This window comes from Lagopus muta, chromosome 1, assembly GCF_023343835.1.
Source record: "Lagopus muta isolate bLagMut1 chromosome 1, bLagMut1 primary, whole genome shotgun sequence".
Lineage (NCBI taxonomy): Eukaryota > Metazoa > Chordata > Aves > Galliformes > Phasianidae > Lagopus > Lagopus muta.
In genome coordinates, this window is record NC_064433.1 from 187,817,165 (window position 1) to 187,837,670 (window position 20,506).

A 20,506-nucleotide genomic window follows, 5' to 3' on the forward strand; every position below is an offset into this window, starting at 1 on the left:
TACTACTTGGCTCCCCTCTGCTTTGAATGGCAGTGTAATCAAGCCTAAAAACTTGAAAACAGTACAAGTTACTATGTAAAGCACTATGATAGTGGATAACTAAGGCATTTACATAATATGAGTAATATCTGATACAGTATATTCGTGGGCTTTGTGCAAATGATTAAATATTTTCTGAGGTAATAGTTCTATGTAAAAAACAGAAGACTTCTTAAAATTTTTCTCACAAATTGAAGAAAGATTAATTATTCATTGCCCTCTGATCTCCAATTTACTTTGCAATACAAAATCAGAGAGGAAATTCATAGCACTTATGTAAAAATCACTAACTGATACACATGCTGAAATACATCTTGTTTACTATATTAACCCAGGGCAAGAACATGACAGAGTACCTTTGCACCAGACAGTTGAAGAGCAAAAAGACAAAGAATGTTAATGCAATTCTTATGTTGTATTTCAGTGTCAAAATAAATTAAACTCCAAAACTTGGAGCACCAAAATGGATTGTGATGGACAAGAAATCTACCAGCTGAAAACATGACACTGATCTAAGCAGTACTCTGAAATCTTGTTCCCATCTGACACGGATTTTTCCTGTCCCTCTAGGCAACACACTTAACATGCCTTTCCTAGTTTCCTAATCTCTTAAATGGGCAGAATGCTGCATTTGAGAAAGCTACAAAGTTGGCTACATTATAAGTAAAGTGCATGGTACTGGAAGGACTTCTGTGCTTAAGATCTCAAAGGAATTTCAAAGTTAGCTACAGCTATTTTTTGATTTTGGAAGAAAATACCCATGAGCCGAAAAGTACAAGATACTGTTCACTAATCATACTGTTTTATAGCTTTTATGATGATAGGATATTTCCTGGAAAATAGTTCTGCTCTATTGTTTTACTTAATTTTTGCTTAGTGAAAAAAAAAAAAAATAGGAACAAAAATTAGATGAAATTTTAGGATTGTCCCTTGAAGGAACAATTTTGTTATTTTTCAGAACAAGAATATTCAGCACTCCTCCCCACTCCTAACTGCTAATAATTTTATATCAACTTTTTAGAGGCAATCAACAAAAAATACTAAACACAATCATTCTTCATCTAGTCATAACTTTTCAAATGTAATCAGGTATTTTGTATTGAGTATTACAACTATGTACATGTAGCTTCCAAACAAAAGCTTCCTATAAAAACCAGCAAAACTATTTAATTTATCTGTAGTTCAAGAATTGATAACTATGGAATCAGTAATAGAAATACAATCCTCAGAATTTGTGTTCAAAAAGAAACAAGGAGAAAGGCCCAAATAAAAAATCCATGCTTAGTGATGAAACACAAACTTGGCATCAATGAATAAAGTAGAAAACATTTGTATTTTTTAAATGATTACAATCTGCTTATCACGTTACATAAAAAACAGAGATGAGCCAACATTTTCCTACAGGATATTTTCCTGATTTATGTGATAAATTTACTGCTTTCTTCATAGAGTCTTTTATTGATATAGGAAACTAACTAGGTATGAACAGCTATCCCAATTTTTGTCCTTTCTTGTCTGATGATAATGAAATCAAAGCTATCTACATGTCTCTGTTTTCATGAACTTCTCTTTTATCTTAGGCTGGTGGATAGCTCTGATCTATGTCTTCAATTCCTCAGTCTTATTCTATAAAGCTGTCTTTGCTTCACTGCTTATAATCACTCTTCCTTTGCATTAAAAACTCATTAGCGCAGCAAAATGGGAAAAAGAGGGACATGAGAAGTGAGCAACCTCTGTGTAAAGATGAAAGGAGAAAACACAAGCTGAATACTCAACTGGCATTTGCACACAAACAATATCTCGATTACGATCATATAAGGATTTCCTTTTATCATCCAAAGTCCCAATTTTAAAAAGGTTCAGCTCAAATCTCCATGAATCACAGCAGAGATCTTTTACCATGTTCCATAGCAGCAGGAATGATATGGATTAAAAGACTGATCTTGATCCAACTCCTTTTGTTATTGAAGCTTATATGTAGTTCACTGTCCTTTCTTGCTGGTTGCTCAGAAGACCAACACAGTTATTTCATAAAAGTTCAAATAAGATACTGCAAGCACACGATGCAGGTGAAATGATGATACATGCAATGCCATTTGTTAGTAGCATCACTTTATTTCATATTTAGACTCTCTGGCTGCACCCACACTGCTAAATTAGAGTAAGTTTTCAGCCAAGCCTCCGTGCTTAAGGCTGTTTCTGTCTGGAGCCTGTTGGAAACAGCCCAGGAGCAAGACAACAGTTCAGCAGGAGAATCATGGCTCCATTGCTGAAACTGGATTGTTGGTACTCTTATTTAGCAGCATACAGGCATACCCTCTCCTTTTGTCTATTAAAACTTGACAGCTCTGGCCTGAAAAGGCTCCTGAAAAAGCTGCCTAGACCATCAACTTCCATTTCTTGCAACTAGTGGAAACCTGCTCCTGGAGGTGTTCAAGAAACATTTAGATGTTGTACCAAGGGACATGGTTTAGTGGGAAATGTTGGTAGTAGGTGGACAGTTGGACTAGGTGATCTTAGAGGTCTTTTCTAACCTTAACAATTCTCTGATTGTTTGTGGTCATCTCTTCTTTTCCTCTCCAGCCAAAGAAACCACAAGTATTTGCAAGCTGCTTTGTAATTATTATTTCCCCCTCTTTCAGAACGTCAAGGTTGACAATAGATATCCTTAATCTTGACTGAATTTTGCTATCTATAATGCTGAAATATGAACTAGTCATCTGGCTCTCTTTATACTCATTGGAGAGGAACAGATACTTCTAGCTCTTAAGTCATTTCATCCTACATTACGTCTCAGATAGGTTATTTGAACTGTGACCCTGAAGTTTCCTTTCACCGAGTGCAGAGTCTAAAACTGAAGCATGAAGTTTGGTGAGCTCTTGCCTTACATAAATTTTCTTTGAAATTCTCCTAACTCTAGATTGATAAAAAGTCCTACATAAGAGATACAATATTTCTTCTACAATTATTACATTTGTGTAAGACCTGAAGTCTGGTTTAGGAGATTTTCCAGTTACTGTTAGAGGTTTATCTGCACATGTATTTGGAAGCATATATAGAGCTTGATATCCAGCACCTTCCCCCATAAGTCAAAAAAGTCAGGATGTCATCTTGGAACATGACTTCCCTCCTGACTTCCCTCTCTGATTTGGCAAGCTGGGGATCTCTCTACGGAAAATCAGTGCTCAACAGCACCTGTGACAGTAAGATGCCCAAAGGAGGGCAACAACTTGTCTCAGAGGATTGGCAGAAACTGAGAAGGAGAGCACAAGTTGAATGCATGGAAGGATGCAATCAATCACACTTCTGAAAGGCACAGAATCTGGAGTCAAAATATCTCATGCAGGAACACCCAAAAGATGCTGTTGGCCCAGACAAAATAGACAACATGAATGAAACCTTTAGGTAACTTTTGAGGGCTTTTAATGTCCTATTTTTCAGCAACAGCATCACCAACACGTGCTTCTGATGAGAGAAGAATTATCAGTCTCCTGTTTTTAAATACATTCAGGATCTAGAGTGTGATGAGTTTTCAGCCTCTTTAGAACAAGTTACCATTACTAAGTCAATTCCAATGTTCAAAATAACTGCTTGCAAAAGCAAGGCAACAGTTGCTTTACATTTACTGTTATGTTTGAGGATTCTTCCCAGCTTTTGGTATGAACATTTATTTAAGAGATGTAATGTGTAGTAACTATCCAGATACCAGCATGCAAAAGACTTTTCCTGGTGAAACTCTAATCAATTCTAGAGACCACAGCAAATTATATACCTTCCTAAGATATACAGATGACAGTTTATGATGAGAAATAAGGAACAGGTAAAAAAGATGCTCCCAACAAACAATTTTTTCAGAAAAAGTGAAATAAAGCCCTGCATACAGAACACCAAACTTAGTTTCTCGCCAACCTGGATTTGTTTGTTCTTAAATAATTTTACTCTGACTTTCCAGGAAGTTCATCTCATGTAATGAAGTTTAAGAATGTCAAGCAGAGGAAGGGGTCCCTTATGAAAATCAACTCTGTAACTTTAAAACAAATCCCCAAATCCATGAGAATCTGTACTGTTTATCATTTTCACATACTCTTTTGTTTTTAAGACTGTTGCATGTATTATTTTTTCCTGATTCTTTATTTATGTCTCTGCAATTACTTGATGACAGTGTCACTGAAATGCAGGAATAAAATTCATCAATCCTAATGACAGGTTAGAAAGCCGACAGTACTTTATTGCAGCACTGGGTGCATGCACTGAATTAATGTGGAGTTCTGGTGAGGGGTCTGGTGGTCATCAGGTGGTGTTATCCAGGCAAAAGTCATTCATTACATAAGCCAGATCTTTTCAAGAAGAGACTGCATTAAATAAAAATTACAATATCTGTAGACTAGTATTACAAACAAAACCCATTTTAATTATATTTCGTTGGACATTGTTTTTTAGCTGTCTTCAGGAAAAAAAGACTGCTGCTTCCACTTTTATTATCATATTCATAGGAAGATAACTACTCTGTTACTGATTTTCACTCACCATATAATTTTGATTCTTTTGCTTGAACAGTTTCATCAGCCAACCCTCCATACAGAATGCACATTGCCAATATCTGATTAGCAAGTATCCTAGGACACATCTGTCCTTTAAAAAGTTCCACTTCGTGGCACAATTAAGATTCTATGTTTTACATTTAGGAAACACCCAGGCTATTTTGCTATTTTAACACGTACAAGATTTAAACAGCCCTGCATTATTTCTTTTATATCAGCAAGATGAAAGAGTAATCTTTATTTAGTTCTTGGTCATCTCCAGATGTAAGTTATTTCTTCAGTAGTTGACAAAGCTCCCTCACTGTTCTCAAGAAACCTGCTGTTCTTTTGATATTGTTCTCCAAGTGCATTTAATTTCTTTCTCACTTCATATAAACATACTGGAAAGAGTATCCTCTGTTCCATGATTTCAAATATGATTATTTCATCTTTCTGATCTGTCCTAAAAAGACTGCCAGAATTCTTTTCATGCCACTTTCATTTATCTGAGTGAGTGCATTTTATGTGCTTTTTATAAAAGATAGCCTACATCTATTTTTAATCACAGTGCATAATAAGCCCACTTCCTTCTTTTCCGCCTTATTTCTTCCAGGAAATAGGGCAATATGTTAAGCTCATTGAACAGAAATGTAACAAAACATAAAACTTTTTTATCATCACACAACTATTCTGGCGTGAAGAATCATGAATGAAAGACTTCATGGTTTTGTAATAACTTTATCAGGAAAAGATCATACAGTATATGTGCAATAAATATATGGCTTCTTCCACGGGTTTGTAGGCATATCTACAGAGCACTTGGCCATCACTCGTTCAACTTTTAGGGAAGACACCACCCTCAGCCTTTAGGGAAGACAGCACTCTTAGAGCAGAGCTCCAAGAAGAAAAATCCAGCTTTTAGTCAACACCAGTAAAGATTCACAGCACAGTCGCAACCTTCTTATACCTTGCTCTAAAGCTGATTTTTTTTTTTCTTATTCTTTACCTCTTCAGTGTCTCATACCCTTGTTCAGGTCTTAATTTTTATTTTACTTTCTTCTTTACTGTTTGTGTATCATACTCATTCTTTCCTAGTCCTTCTTCCTTCCTCACTGTTACCCTTTGTTTTCTTGTTTTAACTCTCTTGCAGAAAACAGCCATTCATTGATTAACCATTATCATTTTTCTCTATTTGATTCACAGAATCACAGAATCACAGAATCACAGAATTGTAGGGGTTGGAAGGGACCTCCAGAGATCATCGAGTCCAACCCCCCTGCCAAAGCAGGTTCCCTACAGCAGATCGCACAGGTAGGCATCCAGGCAGGTCTTGAACATCTCCAGAGAAGGAGACTCCACCACCTCCCTGGGCAGCCTGTTCCAGTGCTCCGTCACCTCACTGTAAAGAAGTTCTTGCGCACATTTGTGTGGAACTTCCTATGCTGCAGTTTCCAGCCGTTTCCCCTTGTCCTGTCTCCACTCACCACTGAAAAGAGTCCATCCTTGCCATTCTGCCCCCCACACCTTAGATACTTATAGACCTAGATCAGGTCCCCTCTCAGTCTTCTTTTCTCAAGGCTGAACAGATCCAGTTCACTCAGCCTTTCCTCATAGGGGAGATGCTCCAGGCCCTTCACCATCTTTGTGGCCCTCCGCTGGACTCTTTCCAAGAGATCCCTGTCTTTTTTGTACTGGGGAGCCCAGAACTGGATACAGTACTCCAGATGAGGTCTTACCAGGGCAGAGTAGAGGGGGAGGATCACCTCCTTTGACCTGCTGGCCATGCTCTTTTTAATGCACCCCAGAATGCCATTGGCCTTTTTGGCCACAAGGGCACACTGCTGGCTCATGGCCAACCTGTCATCCACCAGGACACTCCGGTCCCTCTCCACAGAGCTCCTCTCCAGCAGGTCATCCCCCAACCTGTACTGGTGCATGCAATTATTCCTCCCCAGATGCAAGACTCTACACTTGCTTTTGTTAAACCTCATCTGTTTTTTTTCTGCCCAGCCTGTCCAGGTCTTGCTGAATGGCAGCACAGCCTTCAGGTGTGTCAGCCAATCCTCCCAACTTCATATCATCAGCAAACTTGCTGAGGGTGGCCATTATCCCCTCATCAAGGTCATTGATGAAGATGTTGAACAAGACCGGACCCAGCACAGACCCCTGGGGGACACCAATGGTTACAGGTCTCCAGCCAGACTCTGCACCACCAATGACGACCCTCTGCGCTCTGCCAGTCAGCCAGTTCTCAGCTCACCTCACTGTCCACTCATCTATCCCAAATCCTTAATTTCATCTTACCTTTTGTTCGGAACAAAATTATGTTTTCTATACGTTCTGCACATGGCCATCACCTAACACTTGCGCAGCTTCTCTTGCCTGCAAATTCTGCCTCCACTGCCATCTATAAATTTTTTACTTCTTTTTACTTTCTTACTACATCCAAATCTTTTTGTTCCTTCACAGACAGATGCATGCATGTATATGCATGAACATATTTTCTTCAATGAAAGCATCATTTATGATTAGCTTTCCTCCTTAACTTTTCCATCTATAATTTTAATACAGTCTTCCCTTCTTACTCTTAATCCTTGATTTACTGTGTTAACATGCTTCACCTGCTTATCCTTAATTTCAAAACGTGGCCCAAGCAAAGGACTCTCTTTCAGTTTTCCCCTTTTGTCTTGCAGTTCTCACTTCTCACAATCCTTTCCCCTGTTCAGCATCAATGTAGAGTAAAACTCTAAAATAACCACATATACCTCAAAAGAGATGTGTCTATACATTTTTAAGTGCAAGCACTCAGCATACCCAATGCTGACCCATCACAGAACTCCCAGTTTCATACATAATCCATGAAGCAGATTAAAGCAGAGGTCATAATTCCAAAAGGGGAATATAGTAGATGGAAGTGAAAAAATGCCTGTGTATTAATTCTGTTTAGGCTAGCTATTCCAAATTATTCCAAATCAGAATCAGCAAAACAAGAATTATGCAAATGACAGCTTTTACACATACAAACTTCTCTCTTTAACTAGGAGAAATTCTTTCATATTAGCTACCCAACTTATGTTTAGCTGTCACCTAACGTCTTGTTGGTTTATTTGTTTGGTTTTTACAGGCAAGAGGGAGAGGACTCAACAGAGAGTGATTTATGTTACATAGTTCATTATTCTCACAGACTTGGCATTTGAGGAACCTGTGTGTGCTTAACTGATTATATAGGGCTATTTCAGACTTTCAGAATTTGTATCGTAAAAAAATATTTCCTAAAATTCCTTACTCATGAATCTTTATACTATACATCAATGTAAGAATTTGAAGCAGTGCTTTCCAGAGAAGTAGATACAGTCATTTCTTCCACAAAATTACATCTTTTCTTCTGCAGCTCAGGTCATTTCCTATACAGCTTGAGAAGTTTGCAGTCAGTCTGCTTTTCATTTTCTTCTGTGCTTCTGACATTGCTGACACACTAACATCTGACTAATCATAACCTTTCAGTTTGTCAGGATCCTATATCTCTAGACCTTCTCAGTTTTAGAGGAAAATTCATCAAACTTTTCAACTGACTGAACAGGACATATATTTCTGGAAGTGATTTTCTTGTATAATATTTTATTCCATGTGTAAGATACATAAAAATGGAAAATTGCTATTGCTTGATTAATATTATTTCACCAAATGAGACGATGAAGTAGTTGTAACTTGTGACATACATTTTCCTAATGTTCAATACTGTAATTTGTGTAATTTTATTTCAAATGGTGGTAACTATGGTGAATAAGTGAATAAAAGGCAGAGATTAATAAATGAACTGTGAGTTGTTTGATTCATTTAAACACTCAAGAAAAAAATTTCACCTGGTCTTAGAAAGATATCAATAACATTTTAACTGGCAAAATTCTAGGCAAGAGATATATGGAAACCATTTGTTGCACTTATTGATGTCCATGGTGTTCTGTATGGTAATCAGATGCTGAAATATGTAATATATATACAGCCACACCCATTTTCTACATAAATACATGTATAAACAACATCAAACCAACATCATATAATCTCTTGCGTTTTATTAATTGATCGTATACTCTGGCTCATACTGTTGTGCCTAAAACAGTCCCCCAACTGCTTTACTTACTTTTAAGCCCTCTTAAGGGTTAATACTCCCTTCCCTGTACTCTCTCATTGCTGCTGAGCAAATCACAATCAACGAATTCTCTTCGTTTCTTTTCCCCTTGTTTATTAACTCTGGAATAAGTACTGAAGGCTTTACTATACTCTCAGTAACTGGTGCATTCCCACTGGTGTTGTTGGGCCTGTACCAGTGTAACTGATCTCACACTGATTCATCTGTGAACGTAATTACACCTGCAGGAGGGTGCAGACTTGAAATGAAAAGATAATTAATGTATTTCAACCAATAATAACATTATATAAGAAGGACAATACAGATAAATAATACCTCTGCACATTTATTAACAAACATTTATGAATTCCACAGAACAGCATTTTAGTTGCTTTACAAGAAATTTTCTAACAGTGGAAAGATGCACTGTTTCTACTAAAATCCTGGAATACTCTTTAGTGTGTGTATGGGCAGGAAGCCACAGTCTCTTTGTGCTCTACAACGAAAAGCATAGCAGAACAGCTCCCTCATGCTCAATTAATTCTGCTGCAGAAAAAAAGTAAAAGACAATCTGAACAGCTGAGCCAAATTCAAAGCAGTTTTCTGCTGCTTCTCACAAGCTCAGAGAAAGAAAATTGGTGCAACTTCTTGTTCACAGGGATTAACCAAGCACATATTAGAAGCAGCTAATGCAGCACAACTTATCACCATCTGACTGAAGACCAACTTGTCCTATTAATGAAATCAGTCTTATAAACTCCCAAGAACAGCTCCTGGAGTTTAGCCTCTAGTTTGAAAAAAAAGATGGACGACTTTCAAAGATAATATACGTGGACAAAGGGCTCCATAAATTAGAACATATTTGTGTCTGTCTACATGAAAATCAAATGCCTGGAGAACAAAATAGAAGCAATTTTCTGATTTATTTTACACAAAATCCCTTCAAAGTAATATCCATTTTCTGTGAAAGAAATAAAATCGTATTGAAAGCACCAGCTGCAAATTATGTTTGTCCTCCTTCAGGGGAATAACAAGAGGTCATATGAACAGTTGGAGACTTTTACAGTTTATAGAGTAAGAAAGCACACTATTAATACAACAGCAATCTCCTTCTACTAAAGAGAAAGATGATGGTGAAGTCAAGGTGATTAATCAAACTTGTACTCTGCACATTATTTGGGAAATTACTCTAGCTCAATAATTTCAAGACAAACACACTATGTTGTCTTCAATTTTCAACCACCTTTGCAAAGTTCTAGTCCTGATTTTGAACCTTACACAAGGTTATTATTATTATTATTTTCTTTTATGACTACAATATCACCCAATTAAACTTGGCATAGAATGAAACCACAACACTTGCAAAAATCCAGTAAAGTGGTTTTCTGCCTAGCTAATGTAAAGCAGTCTGTATTCAGTACAAATAATATAAGACTAAAAAGAATTGAGTTATAAGCTACAGTCACCTTCATGAAGAACAATTTACAAACACATATCACTAGACAGCTGATTTAGTATGTTAATGTAAGAGGAAAAAAAAGAACCAAACCACAAAAAACAATTGCATTCAGTTGTCATTTCTCATTACTATTGATTTCCACAATGTGGACATTTATCTCATGAATGTGTCTCTGTTTTCTATGACCCTCAAACTAAGTCAACCTTCTACAGAAAATTATGGAAGTCAGAAATTTTATGATCATGGAAACAAGTATTATCAGTGGTATATTTGGGTTTGCAGCAATATTCAGAGTGCTAGGTCATATAAACACTGATTAAAACCATAATTTACCATCGAGGCTGATTCACCCATTCACTGCATTAAAAGTGGCATGTTTTTTTATTATGTAAAATGTGAATTAGATATGAGTCACACTCCAAAACAGTCTACACACTGCACAACAGTACAGACCTTGCTTCAGAACGTTTCCCAAAACTGTGCAGAAGGAGTGTTAGTTTTACAGCACAGATCAGCTGATCCCTGGCTACAAATTTCAGTTGCTAATTTATCATTTTTGTGAAAATGATATGGTGTTCACTCAGATTTAGCTAGATCACACGCAAGGCATTTCAAAATTCTTATTAAAAATCAACACAAATAATGTCAAAGACTTAATATAGAAACTGCAGTGATAATGTTCAGAGCAATACATACAAGAATATAAGGGAAGGTACCTCTACCTAACCAATATTACTACAAATATTACAGTGTATACTGCCAAGATAACAACAAACTTGCTTTGGCTGAACTTCAAGAGGTACTTTGCAAAGTAGAACATCAATCAATGCCAGATAAAAGCAATAAATATCCTTGAAATTAGAAATAAGTTTCCTTGTACAAATAAGTTGTGTATGTACCTTTGGATTGAAGTGTCACAGAAATGAAGCCCTTCCATTTCCAGTAAAATAAGAAAGCAGTAGTTCTCAATATTGAGCTGTTTCTTCTTTGCTTCTTAGGTTATCCAGGTTCAAAGGAATACTTCTACGCCTGACGCCAGCCCTGAAAATTTCTCCTATCTCATGCCTGAAGTCTTGGGGAATGGGAAAACTCTTCCTTCTTTTGTAAAATTAAAACTATTCAAATAATGACATCAACACTGAGGTTTTTTTTTTCATTTTTGAAAACAGCTTTCATTTAAGACCTACACTATTCTGTAGAGTGAAATCTATCTATAAACATCATTGTCTGAAACCACAAACATTAAGTCTATAAATACTTATTCATATGTTCTCTTTGAGTTACATTTCCCAATTCAGCTCAGAATTGTGATACCAAAACTTACTAATTCAGAATTAAATTAATGCCACACAAGAAAAGAGCCTTATGTACTTGAAGAGCTTGTGTTTCATGGCTTAAGACCATGAACTATAAAAGACCATGTACTATAAAAGCATATTTGCAAGTGGTTGTGTTAACCATTGGATCCATGCAAACACGCAGACCCAACCAGTTTTAATGGACTAGTGGGCTGCTACAAAGTACAGTAGTGTTAACTATGGGTCCACAGTATAACACATAAAAAAGGACACAAGGGTAGAAGCTAATTCAAGGCTAAGGAGAGCAAGACAAAAATAAACTCCAAAAACATTTAACTGTTAGAGCAAGGCAATTCTAGGCTGGCTCAAATCTCCAAGTGGTTTCAACAGGCCTGGTAGACAAGCTGTGCTCTAAAATCTTGAGCACATATTGGTCTCCTGCACAAATTTTCTTGGATGAATTAAAAATTAAATATATCTGGGCATAGAGAAGAGGTATTTATAGACACACAAGCGTATATGACTTTTCTCAGAAAAGAAGGACTGATTAGAGCCGTGCCTTGCTGGCTTCCCTACAGTGGAGGCTACAAGGATGAGAAGAGCTGCCCAATGGGAACAGGCTCACAGAGAGTCATGAAACCTGGCCTTGCTTTGGGGGTTATTTCAAACTAATTTCAGTGTGGTCTAAAGGACCCACTGTCTGTTAGTGATCGGGGGTATTCAGAAACCCATCTTCCAGCTTATTATTATTATTTTTGGTCAGAAAGTCTAATTCATGAATTGTACCAATTGCTCTCTTTTAGAGTTCAGTAATACTAATTTCCTGTTAATGGTAAAGTTTGAATCAAACGTTTACAGAAAAAGTCTTTTGATTGAATCTCAAGGTGAAGGTTATACACAATTGAAAATAGAAAGTATTAGACTTTTGCAGAGTGAAAATGTGAAGGGGTAATTAGATATATGACAAGGGGATGCTTTTACTCCGTGGATTGACAGGATTCTAATATTCATACAGACAGTGACAATGAAGGTTTTCTTCTGATTTTTCACATGATATGATCTATAGTATTATTCAAATATTCAAAGTAGTGCTTATTTCTGAGGAAGATAAAATAAACCTCCTAAAATTTGAAGTCTTTTAATGATTTGCATTTACCCTTAGTTAAAAGCTGATGTTAAAAGTCAATAATCTCTAATGACACTTAAATATTCAAAATTTCCTCCAAAATTTACAAAGAATTTATAAAATTTATATATTAATTTAACTCCTCTCCCATCTGAAGGAGTGAAAACAGGTATATTTTTACTCCATAATCACTTTGGCCCTTTTGTAAAGATGTTCCATTCTAAAACAATGTATTTTTCAAGAAAAGCTTTGAAATGTTCTGGTTTTGAAATACAATGGGTATGAAACAGAAGCAAAATAAATCAGATGGATAAGATGAATAATCTTATGAATAAGATCCATTCATACTTTTACTTTGGCTTTTGGAGCGCAATAACATGTTTTTCTATTACCTATCATTAAATAGCACAATCCTTCTATTCATGCATGTTCCAGGAGGAACTGTATTTTTAACTCTATAGTCTTGTGTTATGTAACACATCTTCACTAATGATCTGAAAAAAATTTAGAAACATGAATTAAGCCAATCTTGTCAATACTGCTACTCTAAAAGAAAAATCTCTTATCCCACTACAGAAATGATGACATGCATAACACAGCAGTGACTACCAGGCCAAACAACATTGCTGTACTATAATTCAAGGGCAAAATCAGAGAAGCCAAACCACTACATATTTTAAAAGCTGGCACAGAGCTCTACCTCATTTAGCTTCTTCACTGTAATCCACATTTACTGACAGACTGAAAGATGAGTATAAACAACAAACAAGCAAAACTGTTGTTTAACAATCTGGAAAACATAAGAGACCTTTGAGACAATAAGATGTACAATCTAACTTCCAAAATTACTGCCAAACTAATTAGGAGGAAGAAACAAATTTATTCAGATGCTCAGTAAATGTATATATATAAATAAATGAGTAAATGTATATATAAATATATAAATATATAAATCCTTATATACATACTTTTGTATGGTTAATACATTTTAAAACACTAATTAATAAAAAACGTCCCAATTCCAAGACCTTTTTTACCTTTGTAAAAATCCAGATTTTGGCCTTTCTGACAATAATTTCCTTTGTCTCCTCTAGCACCTCTCTCTTCAAATATTTGCTCACCAGTCAGGGTTAAACAGCACAATTCATATTCATTATGAATGCCAAACGTCTTAAGCTCATGCCTTCCTTCCTTCATCTTACTTCTTTAGGTCCATGCTGTGCTTATTTTTTAATATCCAATGAAAATCTTTACATTCGTGAATCTCAGAAATTTTCATATTTCTTTTTTTTTTTTTTTCTTTTTTTTTTTTCCCCACTCAGAATAGGAAGAATTTATTTTTCCCTGCAGCCTTCATTTAAACCTTTAGGCGCCTTCTTTCATGTGCTAAATTCAGGTGCACTGGCTGAGCTATTTGACAAAAAAGCTGAAACCTTCCACTAACCTCCCCATTTTGGCATCCTCACGGCCTCCACAGTTCCTAGTACAGGAGCAACCAAAGGATACTGAGCTCTGGGTGTCCCTATGCACAGATCCATCAAAGCAGCTGTGCCTATGGCCTTGATCAGCATTCATAAAATAATGCAAGGAGTTGATTATAGATCACAAAAACCTAAACAGGGGAGTCTGAAAATCACTTCTTCAGGAAATTAACTCATTGTAGTCAGCACAGTTAATAAAGCAAACAAATAATTAAATAATAATAATAAATAATAATTTGGAAGAATAAAGGGAGAACAATGAAATGCAAGGAACTCACTGGGACCAGAAGGAAAATAAAGTACATGTATCTTAGCTCTTATATTCAACAGTATCCTGGCTTGCATCGAAAGTGAGGGTGGTGGTCAGCGGGGAGAGGGGAGGGGATTGTCTGCCCTCTGTACTTTGTACTCATGTGGCCCCATCTGGAGGACTGTGTCCAGGACTGGCACCCCCAGCACAAGAAGGATGCAGAGCTGCTGGAGTGGGTTCAGAGGAGGCACACAATGATCAGAGGGCTGGAGCACCTCTCCTATAAAAAAAAACTTGAATGATGTGTGGGCTTATTCATCCTGGAGAAGAGAAGGCTGCAGGAACACCTCATTGTGGCTTTTCAGTATATGAGGAGAGTTTATAAATAGGAGGAAAATCAATTTTTGACATGAGTGGATAGTGATAGGACAAGGAAGAATGGTTTTAAAATAAAACAGGAGATTCAGGGGAGATGTTTAGATGATAGGGGGAAATCTTGGAGAGGTGCTGGCACAGGCTGCCCAGAGAAGCTCTGTATGGCCCATCCCTGGAAATGATTTAGATTATTTTGGATGAGGCCCTGGGCAGCCTGATCTAGTGCCTGGTAACCCTGCCCTAGGCTGGTAACCCTGCCCATAGCAAGGGTTGTAAACTAGGTAATCTTGATCTTCTACGATCTTTGAGGTTCCTTCCAACCCAAGCCATTTTGTGATTATGTGATTCTATAATCTTTGTGACAAGTAGAGGGAGGAAGGAACCAACGAAAGTATCTCAGAATTTAAGATTAACATGAAGTTAAGGTGAAAGAAAAATCAAATTCCATCTTAAAAAAAAAAGAAAGGCTCACATCAACTCCTGAAAACGATGCAGAAAAGCCAGTACTTTTCACTTAACTCTGCAGCATTTTGGAAAGCAATAAATAAAGAAATAAATAAAGCTTATTCTGTGCAACAGAGAAATTGAGATGATTCATAGAGTATTAAATTAATGCTTCTCATTATACAATAGGACCTAAAATTTACAGCCAGTGAATAAAGAACAAACTCCCACAAATGTTTAATTGTGCTTAAAATGCCACAGAATAATTCGTTTTGTACCATTGAAGCTTCCTATCAAATTTATTCCTACGTTCACCAAGCCAATGTTTTCAAGTTACTGAACCTAGAAATAAAATGAATTAACTGTTTCTTCTGTTCTAAATCATAAAGAATAACATACAATATATCAGAATAACGCCTTTTCTTTCATCTTGTTCAAGAAAAGTATACAGAAGGAAGACAATCCCTAATAGGATGATTTTTTCAGCTATTGAGTTGAAAGGTTTTAATGTCAACAGAATCAAAGGCTTAATTACATGAAGACATTGATGAGACAAATCACACCATTTACCAGTTACATACCAACAGTAAAACTGAAATTTAATTTTGGTGGACCACTGGAAATATTACATTTGAGAATGCATTGTGAATACTAAGCATTTCTGTTACTCCCTTCTCTCTTTGAGAACACCCAGGAATTCTTGGAGAATAGCAGGGTGTTCACTGAAATGGAAATGGACTGGATGTGCATAGCAGAAAAGGAAATGAAAATAGCTTGTTGAGCTGCTGAGTCAAGAGCTAAGTTGAATCAAGAGAAGTCTCCATTTCGTATATAAAAACATTGAAAATAGCCTGACCTTACTAAGTGATCTACCTTACTAAGTGATCAGTTGTGGCTAGTAATGGCAGAGTAAAGTAGAACAATCTATTCAACAAAATTTGAAAATTCATACTTATTCCGGTGTTTCAAGTTTACTTCATTAAGTATAATGAAAATGATAGTTATTATAGAAAAAGCAGACCTGATAAAGGAAAAATTATATGTAGTTTCGATACTTTTGAAAAAGGCTGAAGAGAACAGCTCATTTTTTGGCAAAAAGATAAGTAGGTAGTGTTAGTGAAGTTTCGTGAAAAACATCCTGATTAAGCTATCAGTCAGCAACCAAAAACTAGTGTGCCAAACACTTCCATGGTATGCTTCCATATAATAGAATCGCAGATTTGTCTGAGTTGGAAGGGACCTTAAAGACACGTTCATTCCAACTCCCTGCCATGGGTGAGACACCTCCCACCAGGTCAGGCTGCCTGCATCCAAGCTGGCCTTGATATATTGACTTACTTTTAAATTTTGTTTCGTAAGTTGATTTAGAATTACTCAGACTTGTGGAATATGTACTGCAGGGAAAGAATTAAACCGATCGAGCAGAGAAAGACAGGACATGAGAAAAAGAATGTGGATGTAGGTAGAGTGGTAAAAGTCTTCAGAGCTAAAAATTTCTGTGTGTTCCTCCATCAAGAGGCTTGCTAGACTCCAAACACACTCTGAAGCATGAGAACAGAAATAGACCTCTAAGATAATTCCAATCCATTGGGAGTTCTATTATGGGAGAGGACTGACAACTGTTGTCCACTAACATCATAGATGCAGCGAGCATTGGACAGGAAATGATGTAATTGAACTTGGTTTCTCTGATCTGTAAAATAATTTGCTCCTCTGGGACTGCTAAAGGAGGGATCTCATGATAATTAGAAAACAATGATAACTTTCAGATACTTTATTAATCAGATAACTAATCCATTAGGATTAGTTATGTATTCACAAGAGATGCTCCTGGTCATTCACAGTCTTCTTCCAGGTAGGTCTGTAAGTCCTGACATTGCTAAAAGGCACATGCGTAACTCATATTCAAATTTCAAAATAATAAGTTCAGCTTTCTCTTATCTCCCTGAACTGACCTGTCTGAAAAACAAAAACAAAAACAAAAAAATCCCAAATGGATTTTACAGTCTATCTGCCAAAAGCTATTTCCTGCAAGATAAATGATATAATGATAGCTGCATTATTATATGCTTAGCTCATGAAGTTTTGGAAGATTCTCCTCTGCCTTATCAAATACCTAAAATAGTGATGGTGGGAAAAGTGCCAGGAGGGGACACAGACAAGACAGCTGACTCAAACTGACCAGAAGGATATCCTACACTATATAACATTACGTTCAATAATAAATGCTCAGTAAAAGGAGTAGGAAAAGGAGGACGTTTGTGGTTACGGCATTTACCTCTCACGTAATTGGGAGTCCCAAACCACTTTCCCAAATAAGAGGCTGGTGGAAGAGGTCATTTGTCCATATGTTTGTCAGCCTTTCCCATTCTGAAGAATGTTCAAGCATATAAATTCTAATGAGAATGATCTGCTTACTTGTAAAGCAAAACTGACACGTCCTGTGGGGCACTACATTGGCCTCAGCAGGCAGGCTTCACCTTGGCATTTATTATTGGCTAGTTCCTCTTTAGTAGCTCTGTTGTGTTCCATTTCTAAGGGACATAACTCTTCCCATACAAGAAGAAGGTTACAAACTCAGAATTGTCTATTTTTACAAGCACCTTGTTTTTATTTATCTAAATCACATCATGCATAGACTGAAACAACCCACAGGCACTTTTCAGTCTACTGTCAATATTTCTCTTGCACGCGTCTTGTCATTTTATTGGACTTCTGTGTATGTATGTGTTTGGGTTTGTTTGTTTTTTGTTTTTTTGTTTTTGTTTTTAAAGAAAAAGGGACACTAGTATAAAAGCGACATAAAACTGCATAAGTATTGATAAGCTCTCTTGAGGGAATAAATCATATTGATTGAACATCTTGTCACTAATGTAATTGCATCTGTATTTAGGAATTCTAACACTGTAACTGTGGACTGTTCTGGGCACAGCTCCAGCACTGCAAATGAGAACTGAGGCTCACAATGTCCCTCTCGATGGACCATAGAGAACAGCAAGTGTAAAGTGTCTCATTAAAATTGAAGAAAAGACAGACCTATTGGAAATGAGACCACAACAGATGGTTTTGACATTAGGAAGGAAAACTGAAACTTGGAAGCTGTTTAAGAAAGTGGAATGTAAACAAACAAAGAAATTTTATTTCACTGTTCCACTCTTCCCAATGGTTGAAATATCCAACTCTGGTTTCACAGCAGTGTCATTCTTCTAATTTGCTCTTGGCAATGATCTTTGTCTGTGTCCTGCACAATAATTTCTAAGCTTTATAAATTGTCAGAAACAAAAAAGCTGTCAAGGACACCTCCTATTAAACTTCCTCATCAGTAGCCTTATACAAGACAGAACCCAGCGAAATAATCAGTGGGGTGAATAATTAGGTTTATGCACTGGAAATGTAAGAAACAGATATGGATATTTGACAGCCGAGAGACATTAATTAGGAGCTTTAGAATGATCACTAAAATATACAAGATCATACATTGCCTGGCTAGCTTCATACTACTTGCTTTTCTTGTATCAAGCCTGGTATTCTCTTATTACATACCCATTTTGTTATGTATCTGTATGTAATTAACCTTCAACTGTAGTTGCTTTTAAAGTCAAAAATGAAAGTGTTATCAAATAATTGTAAAAAAAATAAATATATATATTGGTTTTTTACTTTAGTAAAAGCATGCATTTATTTTAGAGTAAAATTACTTTGTTTTTCATTTCTTTCTTTCTTTCTTTCTTTCCTTCTTTCTTTATTTCTTCCTTCCTTTCTTTCTTTTTTTTTTTTCTCTAGAAGCCATTAAAACGAAAAGATATTAATAAGAAAACATGAAGTCATCTAGTTGTGTTATTTGTCATGTACAGCTATCAACTGCAAAAGAAATACAGACAAATGGGAAGAGCAGTTTGCACCTTTTTAATATTGTACTGTGAATCCAGAATCTTAATATAGATATATGCTGCTCTACAAAGTAAATAGTCATGATTTTATTTTATTAGCAAGGAGGAAAAAATGAAATCACCTTTCTTTCTGCAAAGGAAGGTTGGTTATAGTAAGTTACAGTTTATGCGTTGGAGTTTGAATTACAAATTATATGTACGTAATTTTCTGACTGCCATTATTATTATTACTGATTTCTTCTTCTAGAAACAAATTAGCAGTGTACCTGTAAAAGACAATTAATTGTAGGATTTGTTTATAATTTCTATCCAATACTAAGCAAAATTTATGTGGGAAAATCATTTTAAAAATCTACACACTATACAAAATTAATACTTACATAAGGGATTGTGTCCAAGGTGTCTGTGTTGACAATTATAGGGGCAGGGCTTGCCTGAAAGGAAACAAAAAAGAGAAAAAATGTAAACCCTGAAAATTCTTAATATTGAAATGCCCACAATGACATACTAAATTAAAAGCATAACAGCTTATCTTCCCATTGATCTCACATCACATAACAGCACATAACTTTGGGTACCATTCAATCAGTTAAGGATGAAATAAATAGATTCTCAACCTACAAATCACAGATCATTCTGTTCTCAAGTTCAATAGGCTTTGGATCACAACCCAAATGTACAGTAAACAGCCATTCACTTTACGTAGGAAGCATGATGCATTCAACTTATGATTTAAGCAAACTTAGAGGTGAGGCTTTCCATTACCCTTACCTCACAAGCCCACTTGTTGTGATCAAGCAAAACCACAATAATCATTTAATTTTGCACAGTATAACATTCAAACAATTACTGATTTGTATTATATAACTGTATATATTTTATAGTTATTATATATATTATTATATATATTATATATATGCACATATATAATGAGATTTTTTAATCAAAGCTATATATCCTGCACAGCTCATGTGCGCTCAGCTGATGCTGAGTCTTACAGGTTCTGTGGGTCTGTAAAGCTTTCCAACCTGATCTTTAGCTCATTGATGCAATCCATATCCATGCTACTTTACATACACCTGAAATGCCTCAATCTCTACCCCTTCCCTTACTGTGGTTTGGTGGTGGTGATGCAAGACCAAGCTCTGATCTGACCCAGCTGCATAACCCTTGCTCAGATACTGTGGATCAGAGAGCTGTAAGTAAATTAGTTTGTATTAATAAGTATTTATTTATCTACTTTGTATGTTAGTTGGCGAATGACTGCTTGTACTTTAAAATTGTACAGACCAAAAAATCTCTTTCTGCATATCAGGGATGAGTACAGCACTACTGAAAACAGTGATCATATTTTCTATTGTCAAATATTCACTGCAGGAATTCAAAACCTAAGCAACATAACCCCAATTAAGAATGTATCATTAATTAGTGCAGTAATTCAAATGCTTTGAGAGTATCGCAGGTTCTTTCCAATTTTTGATGCAGTTATTGTAAC

The 20,506-nt window shown here is 36.2% G+C and overlaps 1 protein-coding gene across 27 annotated transcripts in view; it reads right to left on the reverse strand.

Moving 5' to 3' along the window:
• DLG2 (discs large MAGUK scaffold protein 2) overlaps positions 1-20,506 on the reverse strand; it is a 994,028-nt gene that overhangs the window by 382,275 nt on the left and 591,247 nt on the right. For all 27 annotated transcript variants that reach the window (XM_048939920.1, XM_048939896.1, XM_048940083.1 and 24 more), the window contains one exon: positions 19,392-19,445. In XM_048939920.1, the coding sequence (XP_048795877.1) occupies positions 19,392-19,445 (54 nt within the window). The remainder of the gene's footprint in view (positions 1-19,391; positions 19,446-20,506) is intronic.